General features: G+C 45.6%; 1 protein-coding gene across 5 annotated transcripts in view; it reads left to right on the top strand.

The window, feature by feature from the left end:
* The window catches only part of LOC308586515 (BEN domain-containing protein 5-like), a 753040-nt gene that overhangs the window by 411709 nt on the left and 319219 nt on the right, over positions 1-22112 (top strand). The window contains exons 1-2 of one of the 5 annotated variants that reach the window (XM_081193193.1): positions 6496-7398; positions 18669-18802. The exons of 1 other annotated variant lie outside the window; for it this stretch is intronic. In XM_081193193.1, the coding sequence (XP_081049319.1) occupies positions 7179-7398; positions 18669-18802 (354 nt within the window). In that variant the 5' untranslated portion in view covers positions 6496-7178. Of the gene's footprint in view, positions 1-6495; positions 7399-18665; positions 18803-22112 lie in introns of those variants that run through there. 3 more of the 5 variants (XM_081193196.1, XM_081193194.1, XM_081193195.1) reach the window with 3 other exon arrangements.

The following is a 22112-nucleotide window of genomic DNA, read 5'->3' as shown; positions in this document are numbered from 1 at the left end:
GTTTCCATGAGTTTGTTGGGATGATGCACAGTGTGTTTCATGTTAAGATTGTATAATACATTTCTTACATTATGTAAGATTTTATGTATTGAAGTACACTGCCCTGAAATTGTCAGATGAAGAATAGCTTAGAAATAAAATGACATTAAGAATAAAAGTTTAGATGAGAGAAACTAGAAATTAGAAAATGCAAGCCATCAATAAATACTTCACACATCAGAATATTCCAAGGTTTAAATAAGTCATCAGCAAGCAACTAAGAACCAACGTGTAAATTTATATTGAATTTAAATACTCAGCCTCTCTTCACACTTCAGCTGTTACAGTGAAAAAGGTAATACACTATCTCCTTTCTCAAAATCATGAAGATGGCAAGGATGCCTTTCACAAAGTCAACATGTCTGCAACATTGCCTTCCTCCCCTGCCCTCCTCATTGACTCTTATTTTCTCGCCAGTTTGGGCAAAGCTGTAGCTGAAGACTGTATGTGCTTCAAAATATCTGAGTGCTGTGTTTTGCATACAACATTGTAAAGGAATGGTTATACCAAGAGTCTGTGTAGAGGCATCAGAATTTGATTATATGTAGAATGTAATCTCAGTACTGCACTATCCTCACAGAACAGTGTATTGCAAGAATATTCCAATTGATATTCTGAGTGGTGTATTTCTCTTCAATCATCCTCCTGAATACTATTCCAACCAGGAGATGATCAGAATACTGAACTGAATCAAAATGTATACATTAAATTGCTTATTCAAATGTCTGGCTTTGATGTTTGTAGAGAATTTAAATAGCGGGCAGCATATTCTGAGTTTTGTTTGATGAGTAAGAGATGCTAATAACAGCAGATATTATAAACGCACATAACATGCTGCAAATGTGGAAAAATGCAGATTTTTGCTATTAGTTTTCACAGCTGCATTTGCATAATATCACTCTAAAGGCTGCATGGCATCCCATGTAGGAGCCATCATAAAACATATTAATGTTAGCATCACTTTTTAAAGATATCTTTAAAAATTCTGTTTTGGGTTTGTAAAAAAATAAATGCCACAGTTATTAAAAACTTGCAGAGGTCCCCCCCTTCTTTTAGAAACCAATAAAGGCACACAATAATGCTCAATTTTTGAAAAGGCGATGCTGGGTCTGTATAAATCACACCCTTCTACCTATAAATTATTTTCTCAATCCTAGTGATGATGTGGCTATTTGCAATTCAGTACTGAACAAAAGGCTCCCCTTTCTTTATTGTTACTGCACATTTCCCAGAGTTGAGCTCTATAACTGAAAACAGGATTTAATAGAAATTGGTCCTGGTGATCTCTGACTCATGTTAAGATTTTTCATGGACCTAATTTTAGTGTCACTTCAGGAATTGCTGGTAGCCCCTCAGAGTGGTGATCCTAAAAGCACCTTGCACTTGGCTTGTCTGGTTCTGCCTGTCCAAGCACCTCCCCAGCTTCTGAGCTCTGTCTATCATAAGAGTGACTGGCTAATCAGTTGCAGATAGGTAGCCGTGTTGGTCTGCCATAGTCAAAATAAAAAAATTCCTTCCAGTAGCACCTTAAAGACCAACTAAGTTAGTTCTTGGTATGAGCTTTCGTGTGCATGCACACTTCTTCAGATACACTGAAACAGAAGTTGCCAGACCCTTCTATATAGTGAGAAGGGTATATACATGACTAAGCCATTTCTCACCTTCTCACCCCTTGCCTTTTCCTGTAAGACCTATTACAGTCGTTAAGAGTCGTCAACAGGCTCATCTCAGCTATCTGCCAATCTCCCATTCCCACCACCCTTCTGAGTAATACCCCTCCCCACCTTCTCACTATATAGAAGGATCTGGCAACTTCTGTTTCAGTGTATCTGAAGAAGTGTGCATGCACACGAAAGCTCATACCAAGAACTAACTTAGTTGGTCTTTAAGGTGCTACTGGAAGGAATTTTTTTATTTTGGCTAATCAATGTAAACATCTGCAAAGGCCTGCCAGCATAAAAATGTCAAGAGACACCTGGAAGTCAAGAGTGAGGATGCCTGCCAAATCCCTGCTGGCAGAGTGTTCCATGGCATGGGACTGGCGAGAGTAAATGCTCAACTTCTCCTGAAGGCTCTGTAACATGGAGGACAACTCCAGAGAGAATGAATGCCAACAATAAATTCTCTTTAGGGATGAGCAGTTTTGCTCTGTCCTGTTCTGTGTTTTGTTGTTGTTTAGTCGTTTAGTCATGTCTGACTCTTTGTGACCCCATGGACCAGAGCACGCCAGGCAGTCCTGTCTTCCACTGCCTCATGTTCATAGCTTCAAGAACACTGTCCAACCATCTCGTCCTCTGTCGTCCCCTTCTCCTTGTGCCCTCAATCTTTCCCAGCACCAGGGTCTTTTCCAGGGAGTCTTCTCTTCTCATGAGGTGGCAAAAGTATTGGAGCCTCAGCTTCACGATCTGTCCTTCCAGTGAGCACTCAGGGCTGATTTCCTTCAGAATGGATAGGTTTGATCTTCTTGCAGTCCATGGGACTCTCAAGAGTCTCCTTCAGCACCATAATTCAAAAGCACCAATTCTTTGGCAATCAGCCTTCTTTATGGTCCAGCTCTCACTGTTTTACATCTCCCTGCTTTAATTAGCTGTGGCTTTCAACTACCTACTGGGGTAAGTTCAAAGTGCTGGTTTTAATGTATAAAAGCCCTATTCAGCTTGGGACTAGGATACCTGAAAGATGGTTATATGGATCACTCTGCTTTGCAGCCTAGAGCCCACTGCAGATACCATCTTATCAGTACATTCATACTGCACAATACAGGAACCAAACCTTAGTGTTGTGGCACCTACCCTTTGGAAGTTCCTCTCCTTAAATATTAGACAACTGTCTTTTCTGTCATCCTTTCAACCTACCTCTTTCAACAAGCCAGAGCTTGCCTGCCCATGAGGCAGGCTGCTGCTGCTGCTGCCTCAGGTGGTGGAACCCCAAGAGACAGTGCACCCGCAAGCACCCTGCCACCGCTGGTGGGGAAGCAGCAGCAACTTCCAGTGAGAACTTGTGCACTCCATAACATCTCATAATACCTCAAGGCTTTTTTTCCAGCTAGAACTCACTGAAACTCAGTTCTGACACCTCTCAGGCGAGTGGCATTGCCATTATAAGAAAACAAGAAAAATAGAAATGCCAGAACCCACCACTGGCATTACTGCTTTGTGGGTGCTCCCACATTTCCCAGGTAAGGAAGACTTCAGGGGTAGGGGAGCTTTGGCAGAAATGGAACCTTGCCGTTTCACCTTAGGCACTGAAATGGTACAGGTTGCCACTGCAACAAGACTTTTGAGATATTTCCCAGTGTGCATCTGTACCTGAATTTTTATTTTATCTTCATAGTATCATAGAACTGTAGTTGGAATGGACACTGGGGGGTCCTCTAGTCCAATCTCCTGCAATGCAGGAATCTCAATACATGGTCCCCCGTCTAATTTGAAACCATACACAACCCTTAGCTTTGCATTGTGCTAGCAGTTTTATTGCTGCACCACTAGGAGGACTCTTTTAATTTCTTGTTGTTTGCCATCCTGGGCTCCTGTGTGAGGAAGTGCAGGATATACATTTAATAAACAAGAATATTCTCCCCTTCCTTTTTTTTTTTTAATGAGATTGCTGCCGCTGGGTGACTGTGGAAAAATAAGAGGCCTGATGGAGCTGGTCTTTCAGCACTGTTGTGTTGGTTAGTGTGTAAGGCGTTTTGCAAGAAAAGTAGGAAACATTTTTCTAAATAAATCTTTATTGCTCCGTGTCCCCTCTTAATGGTATGAATTGAATTTCAACATGGAGTGCTTGTTCAGTCAGATTGCATTTGATAGCTCTTTGCATCATGTACAAGGGACCACTCTCTCTCTGCTTGCTGTGTATCCTGAAACAGGCTGCCTGAAGCAGTTTCCCAATGCAGGTGTGTGAAGTAGCTGCCACTGGATGGGATTTGGGGTGGGTGGGTCAGATCTTAGTGGCGAACAAAGGGATGTGATGTGCCCTTGCACCAGCTCAGAGCAGTAAATGTGTTAGTGTTTGCTTCCTTTGTTCCTTACACCTTCCCTGACCTGCAAAGGTTTTTTGACTTCACATTCACCATCACAGTAAATCCATGCAATGTTTGGATGGGTGGTATTTGTTGGTATTTACCATAAGTTTATCCGACTGAACTTGCTTATTAGTAGACATGTATAAGATTGCACTGTAAAGCAGCCAGAGCAGGTGCAATGCTTTTATTAAAATTAATAAGAAAACTCTCATTTACTTTAAGATGGTAGCATCTTGCAACCCTTAATCTTGCAGCTGAACATCTACCATTTCAGATTTTACTATGTTACCTATTGCCACACAAACCCAGATGTCCCAATCTGCTTTTCCATATGCTGTATATGTGTATTGTCTTCCTTAGACCTGTAAAGTATGTTTGCTTAAATTATGTGGTGCAAGTCTACTATGAAACATTACATATGGCTGCAATAATGCTTTAGGATGGGTATGATTCTGCACAATGTCTTGCATTATAGTTTTTTGCTATATTCATGTTGAATAATTCTGAGGCACACTAGTATAGCCTCCCCCAACCCCTACAGCCATAGGAATGTGCATTGTTATTATTTCTTGTTCTGAATGGCCATGATGATTTTGCCTATGTTCATAAATTGTATTCCTTTTATATTGTATCCATTTTGCAGATCCACAGAGTATCACAAAGCTTTGTTTGCAGAGCTGATACTGGATGGTTACAATGCATATCCACCCAGGCGTTCTTATGGGCAAAGATGATAGATCCAAGTATATTCCCATGACCTTGAAGCCCACTATCATTCTACAGTACTAGAGAATAAATCCTATTGAACTCATAGGGAGTTACATCCAAGTAAAAGTTCTTCTGCACTTCTACAGCAGAAATGTATTACTTATTTCATAGAATCTCATCCCTTCCCCAAGGAACCCAGAGCAAGATCCCTGGGGTGTGATAGGTTAGGCTGAGAAAATGTGACAGGCTAAAGGTCGCACAGTGAGCAGTGATTTGAATCCAGATCTCCGAAGTCTGAGACCAAGGCTGTTAAATACTTTACCACACTAGTTATAGCCAAGCCATGGCTTCTGATGAAGCTTAAAGAATGTGCAGGGATATATATCCCCTGCACAATCTTCAAGCTTCATCAGAAGCCATGGCTTGGCTATAACTAGTGTGGTGTTTCTATCTATCTATCTATCTCATGCACCCACTAGCATAATCAGAGGGAGTTACAAGCATATTCTATATAATACAGAGAATTGAGTTTTTAAAATGGTTGGTGCATTCATAACACAAAAAGGTGCCAGGAAATTGCAAGAGCAAAAGGCCCTTCTCTATCAAATACCCGCAGAGAAAATTGTGCTCAAGGGTCTGTGTGGCAGCTCAAGGTGCTGGCATGTTGTGAAGACTTCATAGCAGAATGCCCAAAGGGTTCATATCATCACTGTGTAATAATACATACCTACGACCATTTGGAAGATACACTATTTTCCAAAGGCAATTCTGAATGAATTTGTACATATCTGTGATCACTCAAGAGTTGCTTTCTAGGTGCTGTCTTCTCTGTGTAAGTGGGAGGGGTGTTGAGGGAACTTCAAGATTCCCATGCCTTTAAGAGCTGCCTCAGGGAGGAGTGAAGAATGCTGAAGTGCCTGGAGGGGCCACAGGAGTGTGTCACTTGTGAGGGCAGCATTGGTACTTCCTCCTCTCTCCTCTTCCCACTCAGGGGGCACCACATAGTTGCTGCCTGCTCTTCCACCAAGATGGGCAAGTGAAAGGAGTAGCTATTGCTGCCTCCATGCCACTCACTCATCTCTAGGGGGTGGAATAAGGCGGCCGGGGACCCAGAGAGCACTGACTCCCTCTCTGAACTCCAAAGTCCACAGCCGGGCAATACAGTACCTTGCGGCCAACTGAAGCCTGCATGTGTCCTGACATTTGACTGGGACAAGCAAGACTACTAAGAGAGCAAGATCGAACAAGAGGAGAGAACAGTGTTTGATCCCTACAGGAGCAGCTGCTCCATACTTGTGCTCTGAACCGGATAGAGCACAATCGGGATCCCCCGGGCCCCTGCACGAGCTGCCTGGATCACTCTCCTTTTCCTGCTGGGCCCAATCCTCCATGCTACGTCTCTGAGACGAAGCGTGAGAGGCAGCTCTTTCCGGGAAACGTCCCTGCCCGCCCGCCGCCTTTCTGGGGGTGGCGCGACAGGAAGGATCCGCCTGGCCGGCCGGTGGGGCCCTGCAAGAGGAAGCGGCTGCTGTTACTTGTGCGGGGACCTGCCGCCGTTACACCCTCTTCTGTAGCCCTCTGGGAGCTGGAGGGCGTGCAAGGCGCAGCTCGCTTCCCCTCGCTTCGGCGGGTGGGAGAGAGAGGTCAAGCTTGCAAGAGGCACTGGCCCGCTCGCCTATCCCCACAACCTTCCCACCGGGAGAGAAAGCAGCCGCCGCCGAGGGGGCATCCAGCGGGCCGCCGGGGGAGACGTTTAAACTGTGGCTGAACTTCGCCAAGGGCAACCCAAAGCTTGCTCGCCTCCTTATGGGGATCGGCGATGGGGAGCCTGCGGGAAAGGCGCTTCCTCCGCAGCAAACGTGCGATCTCCTTGGGCAGCCCCGCCCGCGAGCCCCCAGCTTCCCCCGCCGCGCGTGGCGCGGAGGATCGGGGCCGCCGCGCCCCAGTCCCCGCAGAGCGCGCGGACCCGCAGCTGGCATCTCACACTCTCTCTCTCTGATGGGAGGCATGCTCCCGAAAGTCGCCCATCACTTGGGAATTCCCTCTTCCCCCTCCTGCCCTCCGCCATCCCCTGGCAGGGAGCGAGCGGCACTTTCCCCCGCCGCACGCGCCGGGCCGATTCTCTCTGAGACGCGCGCCAGGCTGAGGTTCGCTCCGCTCGGCGCTCGACTCGTGCTGCTTGCTCGCAGCCCGAGCCCGAGGCTGCCTTGGCAAAGAGAAGCCTGTGCAGCCTAGACCGGCTCAGCCGAGCGCCGAGCCGGATTTTCAGGAACAATAACAGAAAGCGCTGGGGCTGAGGGAGCCGAGCCGCGCGGCCCCCTCCCTCCCTCGCTCGCCCGCCCGCCCCGCCAGCTCGTCGCCGGGCCGCCTCCCCCCCCCCAACTCGCCCCCCGCTCGCGCCACAATAATGTACGCCTTCGTGCGGTTCCTGGAGGACAACGTGTGCTATGCGCTGCCCGTGTCGTGCGTGCAGGGCTTCAGCCCCAAATCCCGGCTCGACTTCGACAACCAGAAGGTCTACACCGTCTACCGCAGCCCTGCCCACGACCCCGAGGACGGCGACGAGAGCCCCCGCGAGCTGGGCGAGCGGCCGCTGCTGCACAAGGCCCAGATCCTGGCGCTGGCAGGTGAGGCAACCGGGGGGCGCGCGGGGACGGGGGGAGGAGGGGGGTGCAATCCGGAGGCCAGACCAGTTAAAAAACCTCCCTGCTCCTGGAAGGAAAGGGTCGGGGAGAAGCTCCTGCTCCTGCTGCTGCTCCTGCTCCCCCACCCGGGGAAATGGGTGGGAGGGAAGAGGCCCGACTGCAGCCCCGCTATTTGTAGGGCCTGCCCGTCTCCGTGTGTGTGTGTGTTGCTGAGGGAGGGGTTTCCTGCGTCTCCAGGGGTCTCTGCTGCAGAGGCCTAGGATGGGGCTTCTCATAGGCACAGGGATGCTCATTCGTATGAGAATAGCAACAGTAATAGTGGGGTGTGTGTTTATTTTTAAGAGAGTATTTTCCCAAGGTGCTCAAGAGTGCTTGAATGAATGTTTTTGGCTGAAGAAGGAATGGCTACAGGAAAGGATGGGGGCGTTTGGGTCAGGGGTAACATGCCGAAATGGGCATAATGGCATGGACTGGGAAGTTTGTGAGATCCTAGAAAACGAGGGTCCAGAAGGAACTGTTGCAGCAATTCTGTGCATGGAAGGAGGAGGCCTTTGGTTATTTGGCCACGTGTGATAGGCATGGAAACCAAAGGATGAACATGGGCAGATTGGTCATGAGGAAGTTGAGGATGTAGTTACCACAGAAAAAGTCATAAAAAGAGCCCTGCTGAATAAAACAGAAGCATCACCCTGCTTTCAAAAGTAGTGTGCCAGATGATTCCAGGAATCCCACAAGCAAAGTATGAATACAACAGTCCTCTGTTGTTTGCAGCCAAATAGCTGCTATTCAAAGGAATGCTGCTCTTGAATGTGGATGATCTAGTGAACTACCATGGCTAAAGTCATTGATCAATCGTTTTTTCTTTACATCATCATAACTTCTTGGAGCAGTGAGTTCCATAAGTTAGCTATATTACATGGTGGGATATTTTTTCCTGTATCTGTTCTCATTCAATTCCATTGAGCAAATGTAATAGCATTTTGTGAGAATTAGTTCTAGTATTAAGTGTGCTTGTATGGACATTCTTCAAAATGTGTGTCATCTTAAAAACCTCCATGAGGAATATCATATAGAGGCCATAATATTACAAGAATTGCTCCTTCCTGTGATCCATTAGCAAAGGTGACCTACATGCATAATAGCACAGCTTACCAAAATATCAGAGGCTGAAGAAGATAGATGGTAGCAAATACATTTTCTTGGTAGTATATACCAGGCTAGAAATACAGTGAGTCCCAGCCCCCAGATTGCAGACAAATGAACTGTCATTAGCCATGAGTGCTAAATGGAACTTTCATATTCAGAAACCATATACTTCTGAAAACCATAGTTTTCTGTCCTTTCTGTTCATGAACTGCCAGATGCAGTGCAACAAGGTTTTTCATATGGCTGGTATTTTTACAAATTAACAGTGTAGTCCTATAAACGTCTACTGCTAGGTGAGTATGTATAGGATTGCACTCTTAAGTCCACAGAAGTACACACAGGAAGTATGCCTCACTGCACATAATGGGCACCTTCTTTTATTCACAGAGTCCCTCTCCCCCCCGCCCCATCCACATGAATTAAGGGAGCCATGCTGGAGATAGGTGGACTTTATCCCAGGTAATCTTATCCCCTTCTAGCCCCAGCATAGAGATACAGCTTCACTATTTGAACCTAAATTCTGGCTAATACTGCCATACATTGTTTCAACAGTGCACAAGGAGAAGTAGGCCCCTAGGCATATACCTCTCTCCTTTCCTACTGAGGTGTGGAGAGCAATTCAGACCTCTGGTCTGCAGCAACAAGGCTTAACAGAGCAGAGCAACAACTTTCACACATCCACACCTCTTGTACCAGCCTGGTTCATTTTGTTAGCCAACACCTAAGCTGGTGTACCGAAGAGGCCCAGATCGTGTCCATTGTTGTCATGTGACAGAAGCAGGGTCTGCTGAAGAGCCAGTGATTCATTTACTTGCTCCCTCTCCACCTTCCAGAATGTCCCATTTTGTAGGTTTATGCTTACCACCAGTGAGTGGGGTAACTGCTGGTGATGGCTCAAAGTGTTCTGTGGCTTAAAGTGTTCTGTGCCAGTGGAGCCACACAAGGCTGCGGAGAGGTACACCTCTGCTGCATCCACACACACATACACATCCTGGCAGTTCAGAGAGTTGGATCACAGTGATATTTCACGTGTCACATTGCAGACCTGTTAAGATGGCCGCAGAGGCTGATGGATTCTGAATAATTCCTGAGAGTCTTTGAGATTTTGTTGTTGTAGCTGTTGAAGCCCTGATCACATTATGGAGTTCTGAAATGATGTGGACTGTAAATACACTCCTCTTATTATTGAGCTGAGGCTGTACAGTGCCTTAGCTTATCCAATAGCTGATGAAGAAGGTGGGGGCGGCAATGTCTAGAATACAAATATGACTGGACAAAAGTGAGAGCTCATATTTGAGACCACTCTCTGGCAGCGATCCTGCCCAACGAGTATACTGTTCTACCACTTTTGTATCATCTCAGTGCCATATACTGATATGTCTTTGAATGATGAGATGTCCCCAAATGAGTCCACAGAAAGATCTTAAGGAAACCTTGAAGGCCTATTGTGACTTGCTTGGGGATAAAATTGCTGACATTCATCACAGCCTGAACAGCACAATTAAAACAATTTAGTCACAGATTTAGGGTGTTGCCTAATTATTTTCATAGTACATGCTCAGGAAGTGGTTATTAGTGTCAACTACTGGCTGGTCATGGGACATGGGTGGCGCTGTGGGTTAAACCACAGAGCCTAGGACTTGCCGATCAGAAGGTCGGCGGTTTGAATCCCCGCGACGGGGTGAGCTCCCGTTGCTCAGTCCCTGCTCCTGCCAACCTAGCAGTTCGAAAGCACGTCAAAGTGCAAGTAGATAAATAGGTACCATTCCGGCGGGAAGGAAAACGGCATTTCCGTGGGCTGCTCTGGTTCGCCAGAAGCGGCTTAGTCATGCTGGCCACATGACCCGGAAGCTGTACGCTGGCTCCCTCAGCCAATAAAGCGAGATGAGCGCTGCAACCCCAGAGTTGGTCACGACTGGACCTAATGGTCAGGGGTCCCTTTACCTTACTGGCTGGTCACTAATATTACTTCCAGTACCAGATATCAGTCAGATGGTAGCTGGACATTACACATTCCTAAATAATGTTGATTATTTAGATCAGGGTTTATGCTTAGGTTTGTCACAGAAACTGATTTGTTAGTTCTGGTGACCTGCTGTGGAAGGACAGAAGTGTGATACTGATAATTTTCTGGATACCTCAGTGGCATTTGATACTATCAGCCACACCATCCTGGACCAGGTTATTGGAATGTAAGCACTTGGTGGATTCCAGAAGGTTGTCCTGGGGTCCTTTAGCTGTGGTTAAGGACAAAGGTCCAGCTGTAAAATAGAGCTCAGTCCAAACAAGATGGGATTTTTATTTATTTAAATATTTTAAAGTTACACTTCAAGGTGGGATGCAACCTAAAGCAGGTTCTGTAGGTAAGTAGTCTGCCTGACTGAGGATCTGTTCTGCTTAGGGTTGCATGCCCTCTTAAGTCTGCAGTACTGTTAGACCCATCCTTTGCTATGAACACCCAAGTCATGTTGGTGGCATGCAGCACTTTTCACAAAGCGCTTCAGACTAGAGTGCCAGTTGCTACTCCTTCTGAGCAGACATAGCCTGGTCGTGTTTATCCTTGTACCATTCAGGCTTGACAACTACAATACATTAGGAACAATACACTAGGAACATAGGAAACTGCCTTATACCAAGTCATGTTATTGGTCCATCTTGCATAGTACTGTCTGTATTGACTGGCAGATGCTCACCACCGTTTCAGGTAGGGAGCCTTGCATCCCTACCTGAAGATTCCAGGGATTGAACCTGCATTCAAGGCAGGTACTCAACTACTGAGCTATACAGTGGTACCTCGGGTTACATACGCTTCAGGTTACATACGCTTCAGGTTACAGACTCCGCTAAACCAGAAATAGTACCTCGGGTTAAGAACTTTGCTTCAGGATAAGAACAGAAATCATGCTCCGGCAGCGTGGCGGCAGCAGGAGGCCCCATAAGCTAAAGTGGTTCTTCAGGTTAAAAACAGTTTCAGGTTAAGAACGGACCTCCGGAACAAATTAAGTACTTAACCCAAGGTACCACTGTAGTTATTTTTCAGAAGTATCTCATATTGAGAACATATCTACCATGCTGATGATGGGCATGCGTTATCTTGCCATCTTAATTGACTTCCTGTATGTTTCCAGGTGGTGGTGTTGCCTTGATCCCAGGATTTATAGGTTATGCCAAAGACCACCGGTTCTGATTATCTGTTAACGAGATTTTTTTCAGTCTTTTGCTTGTTGAGGTTAGGTGATGTGCCTTCTCTGTAGTAGTTTCCAGTCTGTGGAATGATTTCCACTAGGCACATGCTGGATGATTTTTTTATTTTATTTTTTACTAATTTCTTCTATGCCATGCAAAAATGGCTTTAGTTTATTGTTGCTTTTTCAGTTCTGCTGAACTGATTGCTTCCTGTGCTGCCACATGTTATTTTGAACTTGCTTATTCATATTAGTTTGTTTTGTTTTTATTGTTAAACTACATGTTGCTAGAAAATACATTTCTGAAGTGGGATAATACAAGTCTATCAGATAAATAAACAAATCCTTTCTATATGTGCTGTGTAAAATCACAATCTTCTATCTGTGAAACAGCACCCCCCCCCCGCTTTCAGAATTATAGAAAAGTGCTTACATCAAGGATAAGAAGGAAGGCAAAAGGGGGAGAGAAAAAAAAGCTAGCTTTTAAAAGGCCTGAGCTACTGAACTATGATTCAAAAACTGGAAAGAGTACATTAATATCATCACTGCTCCTTAGTTAGTTGTTTGCCCCCCTCCCCCTCACGAATACAAGTTTTAAAATATTATTTTTTAGTATATCTCCAGAGTGAGAAAACTACTTGCAGCACACAATAATCCCAAGGGTGTTGTTATCTAAGAAAGGTACACATTGAGCAGAACATTCTGGGGGCGTGCATAGCGAAGAGGCTCTTCTTTCTAAGTATCCATTCTCAAGTTTGGGCATTATGAGCTGGCAGTTGAGGTGCCATTTTTAAAAAACAAAAAACCCCTCTGTTTTACAGAGTTCAAAACCAAAATGTCCTTTACCCTTTTAGGATTGTTTGATCCCAAAGACATGCTGAAAAGTTGGGGGTGTGGTGACTCTGTTGGCAGGACTGAGAATTAACAATCCTCTGTGCCGCAAGAGGAAAACCTTATATAATCTAGAATAACGCTCTGTATTCAAAATGCCAAACAGCAGGATTTGTGCTAAACACACTTAGGGGGCAAGAAGCATTTCAGGTCACAGGATTATTTATGCAATCAGTAACATTAAAAATCCCCATATCTGTGTTAAAATATGAGGTGAACATCATATCTGTTGCAAGACAGGAAGTGAAGCTGTAGCTTGTAAAAGGTACCTGTTCTATAAATCATTATATATGCTGAGTACAACATACCTAGATGCTAAGTTCAATCAGTGCAGAACAAATGGTAGTTAACAACAGTGACAATTCCTGATTAGTATCAATTATTTAATCAGGGTGGCCCACTGCAAAGTTTTCACTGCTAGACCGTAGTTCAAACATTTGCTGTAATTTCCCCCAGGGTTGTGACTTTGATTTTATCATGTATATTTTACTGAAAGAACAACACCCTTCTATGACTACAGCATAACAATTAATTATTCGTATCCAAAATATAGGAAATTCAGTGGTGATATTGATGCAAAAATTAGGTTGTTTTTTTATTGTCAGAAACTTCAAGCAAGTGCTTCATACAGTCTTTTAAAAACTCTTCCCTTCCTGGTTGGCTGGAGGTGATTTTTACCTGCTGCATGCCTGGTTACAAACCTGATGTAGGAAAATAAGAATTCTCAGTATGGGGAATGATGACTCTCTATTGAGAATGCCTGATTTGGGGAAGACCCTACTCTTCTGAGGGGTTCCCCAACTCAAAAGCAGTAATACAGAATTTCCAACATTCATTAGACTCATAGAATTGTAGAGTTGGAAGGGACCCTGAGGGTTGATCTCGTCCAATTCCCTGCAATACAGGAATGACAAGGATGACAGCAGTTTGGACTAGTGAAGTGAAGGTTCTTGGAGCAGGCTGAGTTAGCTGTCTACCACTTGCTCATAATCTTGCTCTTCATTCATTTATGATTGTAACTATTGAACTTGTACAAGGTGTGGTCCATTCTGGCTGAGTTTTGTGAGCTAGGAAATTACATATTGCAGTGTGTATTTGAATTTCTTGATAGGTATTCTGCCTGTGACTGAGGTGGGTAATCTGTGGCTCTTAGATGTTGTTGGACTCCCAACCCCAGTCACATTGGTCAGTGATCAGAAATGATACACTGATGGGGTTTGAACTTAGAATGGCTGACAAAGAAAGAGAGGTGGGGCAGCTCTATGAAAAGGATGAATTTCATGTGATGGATCATTAGGAGTGAAATATGCCTTGATACACATATATAGTACAACTGTGCTTGGAATACCTTATCTAGTTCTGGTTGTCACATCCAAAAATGTAGAGCCAGAAAATCACAGCCAAAATTATTGAGGGGAAATATTGGAATGTTTTGATGAATAAAGGGAGACATGATAGTCAAAAAAAACATGCGTGGTGTGAAGAAAGTGACTATGGAGCTCCCCCATATATATATATATATTAGAATTGTTGTTACTCAGTGAAGCTGAGTGGTGCGAGATTCAGGACAGGCAAGAGGAAGTATAGCACAGAGTTAAACTATGGAAGTTGCTACTACAAGATGTAGTGATGACCAACTTGGTTGGATTTAGACATATTCATTCAGGATAAGACTATCATTGGCTACTAGACACCACAGCTGTTATTGCTCTTTCAAATCAGAAACAGGATGCCTCTGAATACAACTTGCTGGGTAACATGAGCGGGAGAGTATTTTTGTGCTAATGTCCTGCTTGTGGACTTTCATAGGCACCTGGGAACAAAATGCTGACTTGATGGGTCTTTGGAATGATCCAGCAGGCCAGGTCTTGCATTATTATAATTGGAGTTGTAGTCCAACAACATCTGGAGGACCACAGCTTCCCAACCCTAGTTCCTAGCCTACAAGGTTTGGATTTGCTGATGTGATCCAGCTGATATGTTGAAGTTGTCCTGTGTAAAAATTGGCATACAGTAAAGTCTTGATATTGCTTCATCATCTATCTCTTACAATGCACTTCATGCTTGTTATTCTATTGCTCTATCTGCTTTTGACAGCTTTATGATAATATGCTAGCTTGATTATCAGCTGTCTATTTTGCTTTGCCATGTATTGGGCTGTGCATGAATCCACACATATCTAATTGAACATGGAGAACCTGCTTCCTTCTGTTTTCTTCTTTTAATATTAGTAATACTTTCTTTGGGTTTCAGAAGGATTTCAGGAGCTATCAGATACCAAAGAAGGCTACAAGCACTAACAGATTCTTGAAACATCCCTGTGTGGAGTGTTCATGGGAAGCTGACAAAGAAAAATAGGGCGTTGTTGAGCAGTTATAGTAACAGCCAGCTTAAAAATTCTCTAAAGTTCAGTAGACCATGATGTTCTGCAGCTTCATTTTCTCTAATATCAGGTTCTCATAATTAGTTTGTTTGTAAGGCTTAGTAGGTGTTGACGGGTATGGGTTGGTTAACGATAATATAGATTGAGCCATTGCTTTCTTCTGATGTTACTTGACAACATTTTGCTTTCAACATTATCCAAAGCAACCAAAATAAATAAAACAAATCAGTTTTAACACTGGCAGGATCTTTATATGGTCCCAGAATACTGGTACTTCCTTGGTTTGTGCTCCATGTTGCAATAATCTCCCAATAGTTGCTTGCCTGTCAGAACTGCTTCCAGGTGCCCAGACAAAGAAATCTTTAAATTTGAGGGATTTCTTTACCTTCCTTTCTGGCTGTTGAAAACATGACTGACACTTTTACATATAGATAGACAGGTCCATGAAAGTTTTGTGAGCCAGTAACACTTTTTACACCAATCCAAGGCGTAAAAAAGCTGACTTGCACTTCTGCTCATCGCTATTTGCCTTCAGGATCAATAGAAAATCAATGAGAATTATGCTATTAATATTTATTTAAAGTCTTTTTTATAAATCTATTTTGAATTACCCTTTTTTTCTTACGCCCGTAAGCCAGGACTGGGCATGTCAACAGGGATTATCTCCACCTCCCCACCGTTAAACCACAGATATTCCTCTTCCCTCATCACAAACTGCTCTTGATTTTTCTTTCTTTTAAAGGCAGTTTTCCTTGCAAAACCCAGGGTTACCTGGTGTTTGAGAAACACATCCAAGGCTTATGTGGGTTTGCAGAAGAAGTCACACACTTATTTCAAACCTAACCTATTTTGTGACATAGAATGTAGCTATGCTGTGTTGCAAGAATGTATTTGTTGATACAACAAAGACTGGAGATTGGGCATTGGCTTCCAACACTCTTTAAAATTCAGAAGCTGAAAGGTTGTCCAGTTTTTTGCCAGTTAAGCAGTATTTTTCCAAGACATGCCATGCCTAATATAGTCTAATGCAGCCTTCCCCCAACCTGGTGCCCTCCAGATGTTTTGGTTTACAGCCCCCCTCTCAGCTGCAACTAATCAGGCGTGATGGGAGTTGTAGTTCAAAACATCTGGAGCACACCAGTTGGGGAAGACTGGTTTAGTGGACATAAAATTTCAAAGCATAAAAGATGCTATATTACTGATAAAGTGAGGTTAGAATGTTTGTGCTGTAAGAGATGCTGGTTTTTCCACAACATATTGTAAACACATGATTGAATACATCTTTAGGAGTTGCTGATTAGGAAAAGAACATGCACAGACACACTGTGTTCAAAGAAAAAATTCCATGAAGCTCTCTGAAACACTTCCATGTGGATGCTGCTAGTACCGTATGTACTTCATTTTCTGAAGCAGCAGCTTTCAGTGGGCTCACAAATGGTTAGTGTTGACAGTGCAGAAAAGGGAAACAAAGGTAAATCAGGGTTTAATGAGGAGCATAGCATTCATTAGGGATGAGTTACACAGATGAATGCAATTCCTTTTTGTCAAAGACAGAAATGGATCTCTCAACTAGTGAAATTGTATCCTGAGGCAGAGTAAAGAAAATACATACAAAAGATGCAAAAAAAAGGGAACCAAGACAAGCTAAAATGAACTGCAGATAGTCATAAGAAAAACCAAGCCAGATGCAAGAAGTAGTGATGAAATAAAATTCTAAACAGCAATCCTCAGAGTCCTCTTCTCAGTGCATTTTATAAGTCTGCCATTTTTAACAACACATCAGTCTGACTGCTAGGTCTGGATAATCGCATTTTCATTTCCACAGAGAAAAAATGTAAAGGAGTCATCAGATTGATGTTGTCATAAGGAGCAGAAGATTAAAAATGAGAGAGTGGGGGTGGGAAAGTTAGGTTTACATAGAAGAAAGGAAATTACAGATAAATATTGATCAGAATTTTAAGTTTGTCTCACTCATATATTACGAAATAATCATAGGTAAATATATTAAAATTTGCAGGGGTACACCAAAGCAAACTTCCTTCCTTTACAAGATTTATTAGACACCTTTCAAAAGATCAAAGATGCATACAATAAAAACATTGTCAAGTAAAGTCAGCCCATTAAAAAATAATAATTAGAATTGATCCAAAAATCAAGAGCAGCAGAGCAATAGATAATATAATCCCTTGATAAAAGCTGAAAGAGCATGAAAACAAAAAAGCATTAACAAATGAAAATATATTAACCATCTTGCAGAAAGCAGAGGGAGATTATGCATCTCAGTAAGCAGAAACATCAACCCTGTTTGATTTCTTGGATGTCTTGATAATATCTGCCTTGGTCCCAAATTATGTGTTGCTTGCCAGGAGCTGAGTGACAAATGAAAAGTATAGAAAGGAAACTTTCAGGGGTGATATGGGTTCTGAACAGTCTGCCTGGAAATTGCACCTGAAGGCTCCAGAGTTCTGCAAATAAACATGCCCACTCCTGTCTTGGTTCTCAAGCCACTGGACTCCAGTGGTGGCCTCTGCTTCAAAAAGCAGTAAACATAGTTAGGATTGGAGGGTCCCATTCAGGCCTCTGCCTGTCCCTGTGATGCAGAAAGTCCTGCTTGTTGTTGCCACTTAATCTTTTCCTTGCCAGAGCAATATAATGAAAATATTGACAGTTTTATTTTGAATTGGGCTCAGTAAAACAAGGTCTAACTCCTTTCCACAGCAAGCCCACTTGCCTGGATATTTACCAGTGGTGACATTGGTTCAGTTTGTACGGCACATTAAACCATAGTGTAATACACACTGCACAGACATTCCCACAGCACCTTTCCCTTGCACTTCCTGCTGCCACATGGCAGATGAAACAACCCAGAGTCTGTGTTGTCTTGTCATCTGAACCTAGGCTCATGGTTTTTCCTCCAAACAAACCATGAGCTGTAAGCCAATTACAAACCTTGGTTACTGTTCATGGTTTGTTTGGAGGAAACACATCACAATCCAGACTCTGGCTTGCTTTGTCCACAGTGCAGCAGGGGAGAGGAAGAGTGCTGTGGGAGCTTTTGAGCACTATGCACTAGTACATTAATGTAGAGAGCAATCTGGGCAAGTGACAGTGGCAGTGACAGCTTTTTTTTTAGCAATGCCATAGTGGTAATGTTGGGAGATTGGTCTCTGTTTTTCTCCACCTGACTCTTGTAAGTTGAGCTGCTACCTGCTGCAGGTGTCAACAGTGCTGAAAGAACTTCATTTCTCAGTATGCCAGCTGCTTGGGAATTTACTATAACTGTTCTGAGAGATGGGGGAGAGGTATTCTTAATGCATATATGCTGGAGGAACGCCAGCATATCTTCTTTAAACATTGCCTCTTCCTTTTTTTTTTTTTGTAAAAGACTTGTCCTTTTGTAATAGGAAGTTTAACATTTTCATACATTGAAATGAAATAACACAAATAGAAATGTGGTGATTGTATTTTTCTGTCTTGGAAAATACAGAATTAGAGTCTGTGGAGCAATTGAATTCCACTGCACACTGAAGACAGCTGAGCATGGGAAACTTTAAGTGGTCTGGCCTCAGTGATACAGCATTTGAATGATAAGTTTGATGAAAAGTTTGATGAATTTGACCATTTTTATTTTTATGTAAATTTTACAGAAGATAAAACTGATCTTGAAAACAGTGTGATGCAGAAGAAAATTAAAATCCCCAAGCTTTCTCTCAATCACCTAGAAGAAATAGGAGAAATTACAGATTATGGGGATGAAGATATGGAACTTAGACACTGTAAGGTATTGGAAGTTTTTTTGTTGCTCTTTTTTAAACTTTGTGGCTTCAGACCTTAAAGGAAAGCATACAAAGCATTGTATTACTGGCTATGACTGATGGGAGTGTGAATGTGATCAAGACTCCTGAATTGCTTTAAATGTCTCTCTTGTAAATGCATGGGGCTTTTTCATTCTATTTGCTCAATTTCCTTTCTTTAGTCATTGTTGGACACTCTTTCACTTTGGCCCAAAGAGTTGTTTTGCTAGTTTTTTAATTGAAGGTCAGCTACAGGGTTTTGTGAATATGAGTTTTCAGCGTTGTTACTCATTTTGTGTTGTAAATTTAAAAGAAAGTTTTACGACACTTCATGAAAGAAACTTCTCTTTCACATTCATGTCTGTTGCAGAACTCCTTCATTGGTTGCCTTTTCTTCCCTTTGGTTACTGGTGTTAACTGGTTAACACCAGTAAATAACATCAGAGTGGAGTGGCATTCTCTAAAGTGTGGCATGTGGATGAAGTATGATACATGTATAATCCATGTGTTTATGGGTTTGAGAGTATCAGCACCTGCCTTTTCTAGATATTTAAAAGGTCTAATCTTAACACATAAAAAACACCCCACAATGAAATATATACAACATACAGTGGTGCCTCGCAAGACGAAATTAATTCGTTCCGCAATTCTCTTCGTCTTGCGGGTTTTTCGTCTTGCGATGCACGGTTTCCCATAGGAATGCATTGAAAATCAATTAATGCGTTCCTAGGGAAACCGCCTTCAGACCAGGTCCGGGGACAGTCTGTCCCCGGACCTCTTCTGAAGGCTGGGGGGGGGGGACAAGGGCTTTTCTTCCCACCCCCAGCATTTTTAAAAACCCTGGGACAGCGGAGGACTTCTCCGCTGTCCGGGCGATCTTAAAATGCTGGCGGGCGGCATTTTAAAATCGCCCTGGACAGCGGAGGACTTCTCCGCTGTCCGGGGCGATTTAAAAGCCCCTGGGAAGGCAGGCAGGGGGGAGCAAAGACTTTCGCCCCCTGCCCGCCTTCAGAAGGTGTTCCCACCCCCCCGCCCGGCTTCGCAGCAGCGCTACGAAGCCCGGCAGCTGGGGCAGCTGTTCCCGCCCCCCTCCCCCCTTCGGAACATCGTTCCGAAGTGGGGCGGCTGGGGCAGCTGTTCCCGCCCCACCTCCCCACTTCGGAACAGCGTTCGGAAGTGGGGCGGATGGGGCAGCTGTTCCCGCCCCACCTCCCCCCTTCGGAACATCGTTCCGAAGTGGGGCGGCTGGGGCAGCTGTTCCCGCCCCCCCTCCCCCCTTCGGAACATCGTTCCGAAGTGGGGCGGATGGGGCAGATGTTCCCGCCCCCCTCCCCCCTTCGGAACATCGTTCCGAAGTGGGGCGGCTGGGGCAGCTGTTCCCGCCCCACCTCCCCCCTTCGGAACATCGTTCCGAAGTGGGGCGGCTGGGGCAGCTGTTCCCGCCCCACCTCCCCCCTTCGGAACAGCGTTCCGAAGTGGGGCGGATGGGGCAGCTGTTCCCGCCCCACCTCCCCCCTTCGGAACATCGTTCCGAAGTGGGGCGGCTGGGGCAGCTGTTCCCGCCCCACCTCCCCCCTTCGGAACAGCGTTCCGAAGAGGGGCGGATGGGGCAGCTGTTCCCGCCCCCCCTCCCCCCTTCGGAACATCGTTCCGAAGTGGGGCGGATGGGGCAGCTGTTCCCGCCCCACCTCCCCACTTCGGAACAGCGTTCCGAAGTGGGGCGGATGGTGCAGCTGTTCCCGCCCCACCTCCCCCCTTCGGAACATCGTTCCGAAGTGGGGCGGATGGGGCAGCTGTTCCCGCCCCACCTCCCCACTTCGGAACAGCGTTCGGAAGTGGGGCGGCTGGGGCAGCTGTTCCCGCCCCACCTCCCCCCTTCGGAACATCGTTCCGAAGTGGGGCGGCTGGGGCAGCTGTTCCCGCCCCACCTCCCCACTTCGGAACAGCGTTCCGAAGTGGGGCGGATGGTGCAGCTGTTCCCGCCCCACCTCCCCCCTTCGGAACATCGTTCCGAAGTGGGGCGGATGGGGCAGCTGTTCCCGCCCCACCTCCCCACTTCGGAACAGCGTTCGGAAGTGGGGCGGATGGGGCAGCTGTTCCCGCCCCACCTCCCCCCTTCGGAACATCGTTCCGAAGTGGGGCGGCTGGGGCAGCTGTTCCCGCCCCACCTCCCCACTTCGGAACAGCGTTCCGAAGTGGGGCGGATGGGGCAGCTGTTCCCGCCCCACCTCCCCCCTTCGGAACATCGTTCCGAAGTGGGGCGGATGGGGCAGCTGTTCCCGCCCCACCTCCCCACTTCGGAACAGCGTTCCGAAGTGGGGCGGATGGGGCAGCTGTTCCCGCCCCACCTCCCCCCTTCGGAACATCGTTCCGAAGTGGGGCGGATGGGGCAGCTGTTCCCGCCCCCCCTCCCCCCTTCGGAACATCGTTCCGAAGTGGGGCGGCTGGGGCAGATGTTCCCGCCCCACCTCCCCCCTTCGGAACATCGTTCCGAAGTGGGGCGGCTGGGGCAGATGTTCCCGCCCCACCTCCCCACTTCGGAACATCGTTTTAAAATGCTGGGGGTCGGCAGCGAACGCTCCCGACCCCCAGCATTTTAAAACCTCCCCGGGACAGAGACTTCTCTGCTGTCCCTTGGAGATTTTAAAATGCTGGGGGTCGGCAGCGAACGCTTCGCTCCCGCCCGCCAGCATTTTAAGATCGCCCGGGGCAGGTGGGGGGAAGGCAGGCGGGGGGGAGCAAAGACTTTTGCCCCCCGCCGGCCTTCAGAAGAGGTCCTCTTCTGAAGGCCGGCTGTGGGCGAAAGTCTTTGCTCCCGACCGCCAGCATTTCCCTATGGGCTTTCGTCTTGCGATGCAAGCCCATAGGGAAATTCGTCTTGCGAAGCGCCTCCAAAACAGAAAACCCTTTCGTCTTGCGGGTTTTCCGTCTTGCGAGGCATTCGTCTTGCGGGGTACCACTGTAATTCATTCTGCTATTGAAGGGGAACATCCAACTCCCTCATCCTATCAGAAAAGGATTTCCGCTCATGCAACGGACCTCTCCCCTCTCTCCTCCCTCAATATGCTTTGGCCAAATCTGCTCTAGAGAGTTGGGGGAATCCCCCAGAACAGATTTAGAGTGTGCACGAGGGTGGGAAATATTAAACCACTCAGGGTTGTTAAAGGAGCATCAAAGAGCTACAAAAGGACCTCTCCAAACTGGGTATTCACCCAGTGTGGCAAAATGGCAAATGCATTTAAGTGCAAACTAGTGTAAGGGGATGCATGTAGGGACAAAAAAAAAGAGCATAATTCC

The sequence above is a fragment of the Podarcis bocagei genome (genome assembly GCF_964188305.1).
Source record: "Podarcis bocagei genome assembly, chromosome: 5".
NCBI lineage: Eukaryota > Metazoa > Chordata > Lepidosauria > Squamata > Lacertidae > Podarcis > Podarcis bocagei.
This window is presented reverse-complemented; position numbering and strand designations above follow the sequence as displayed.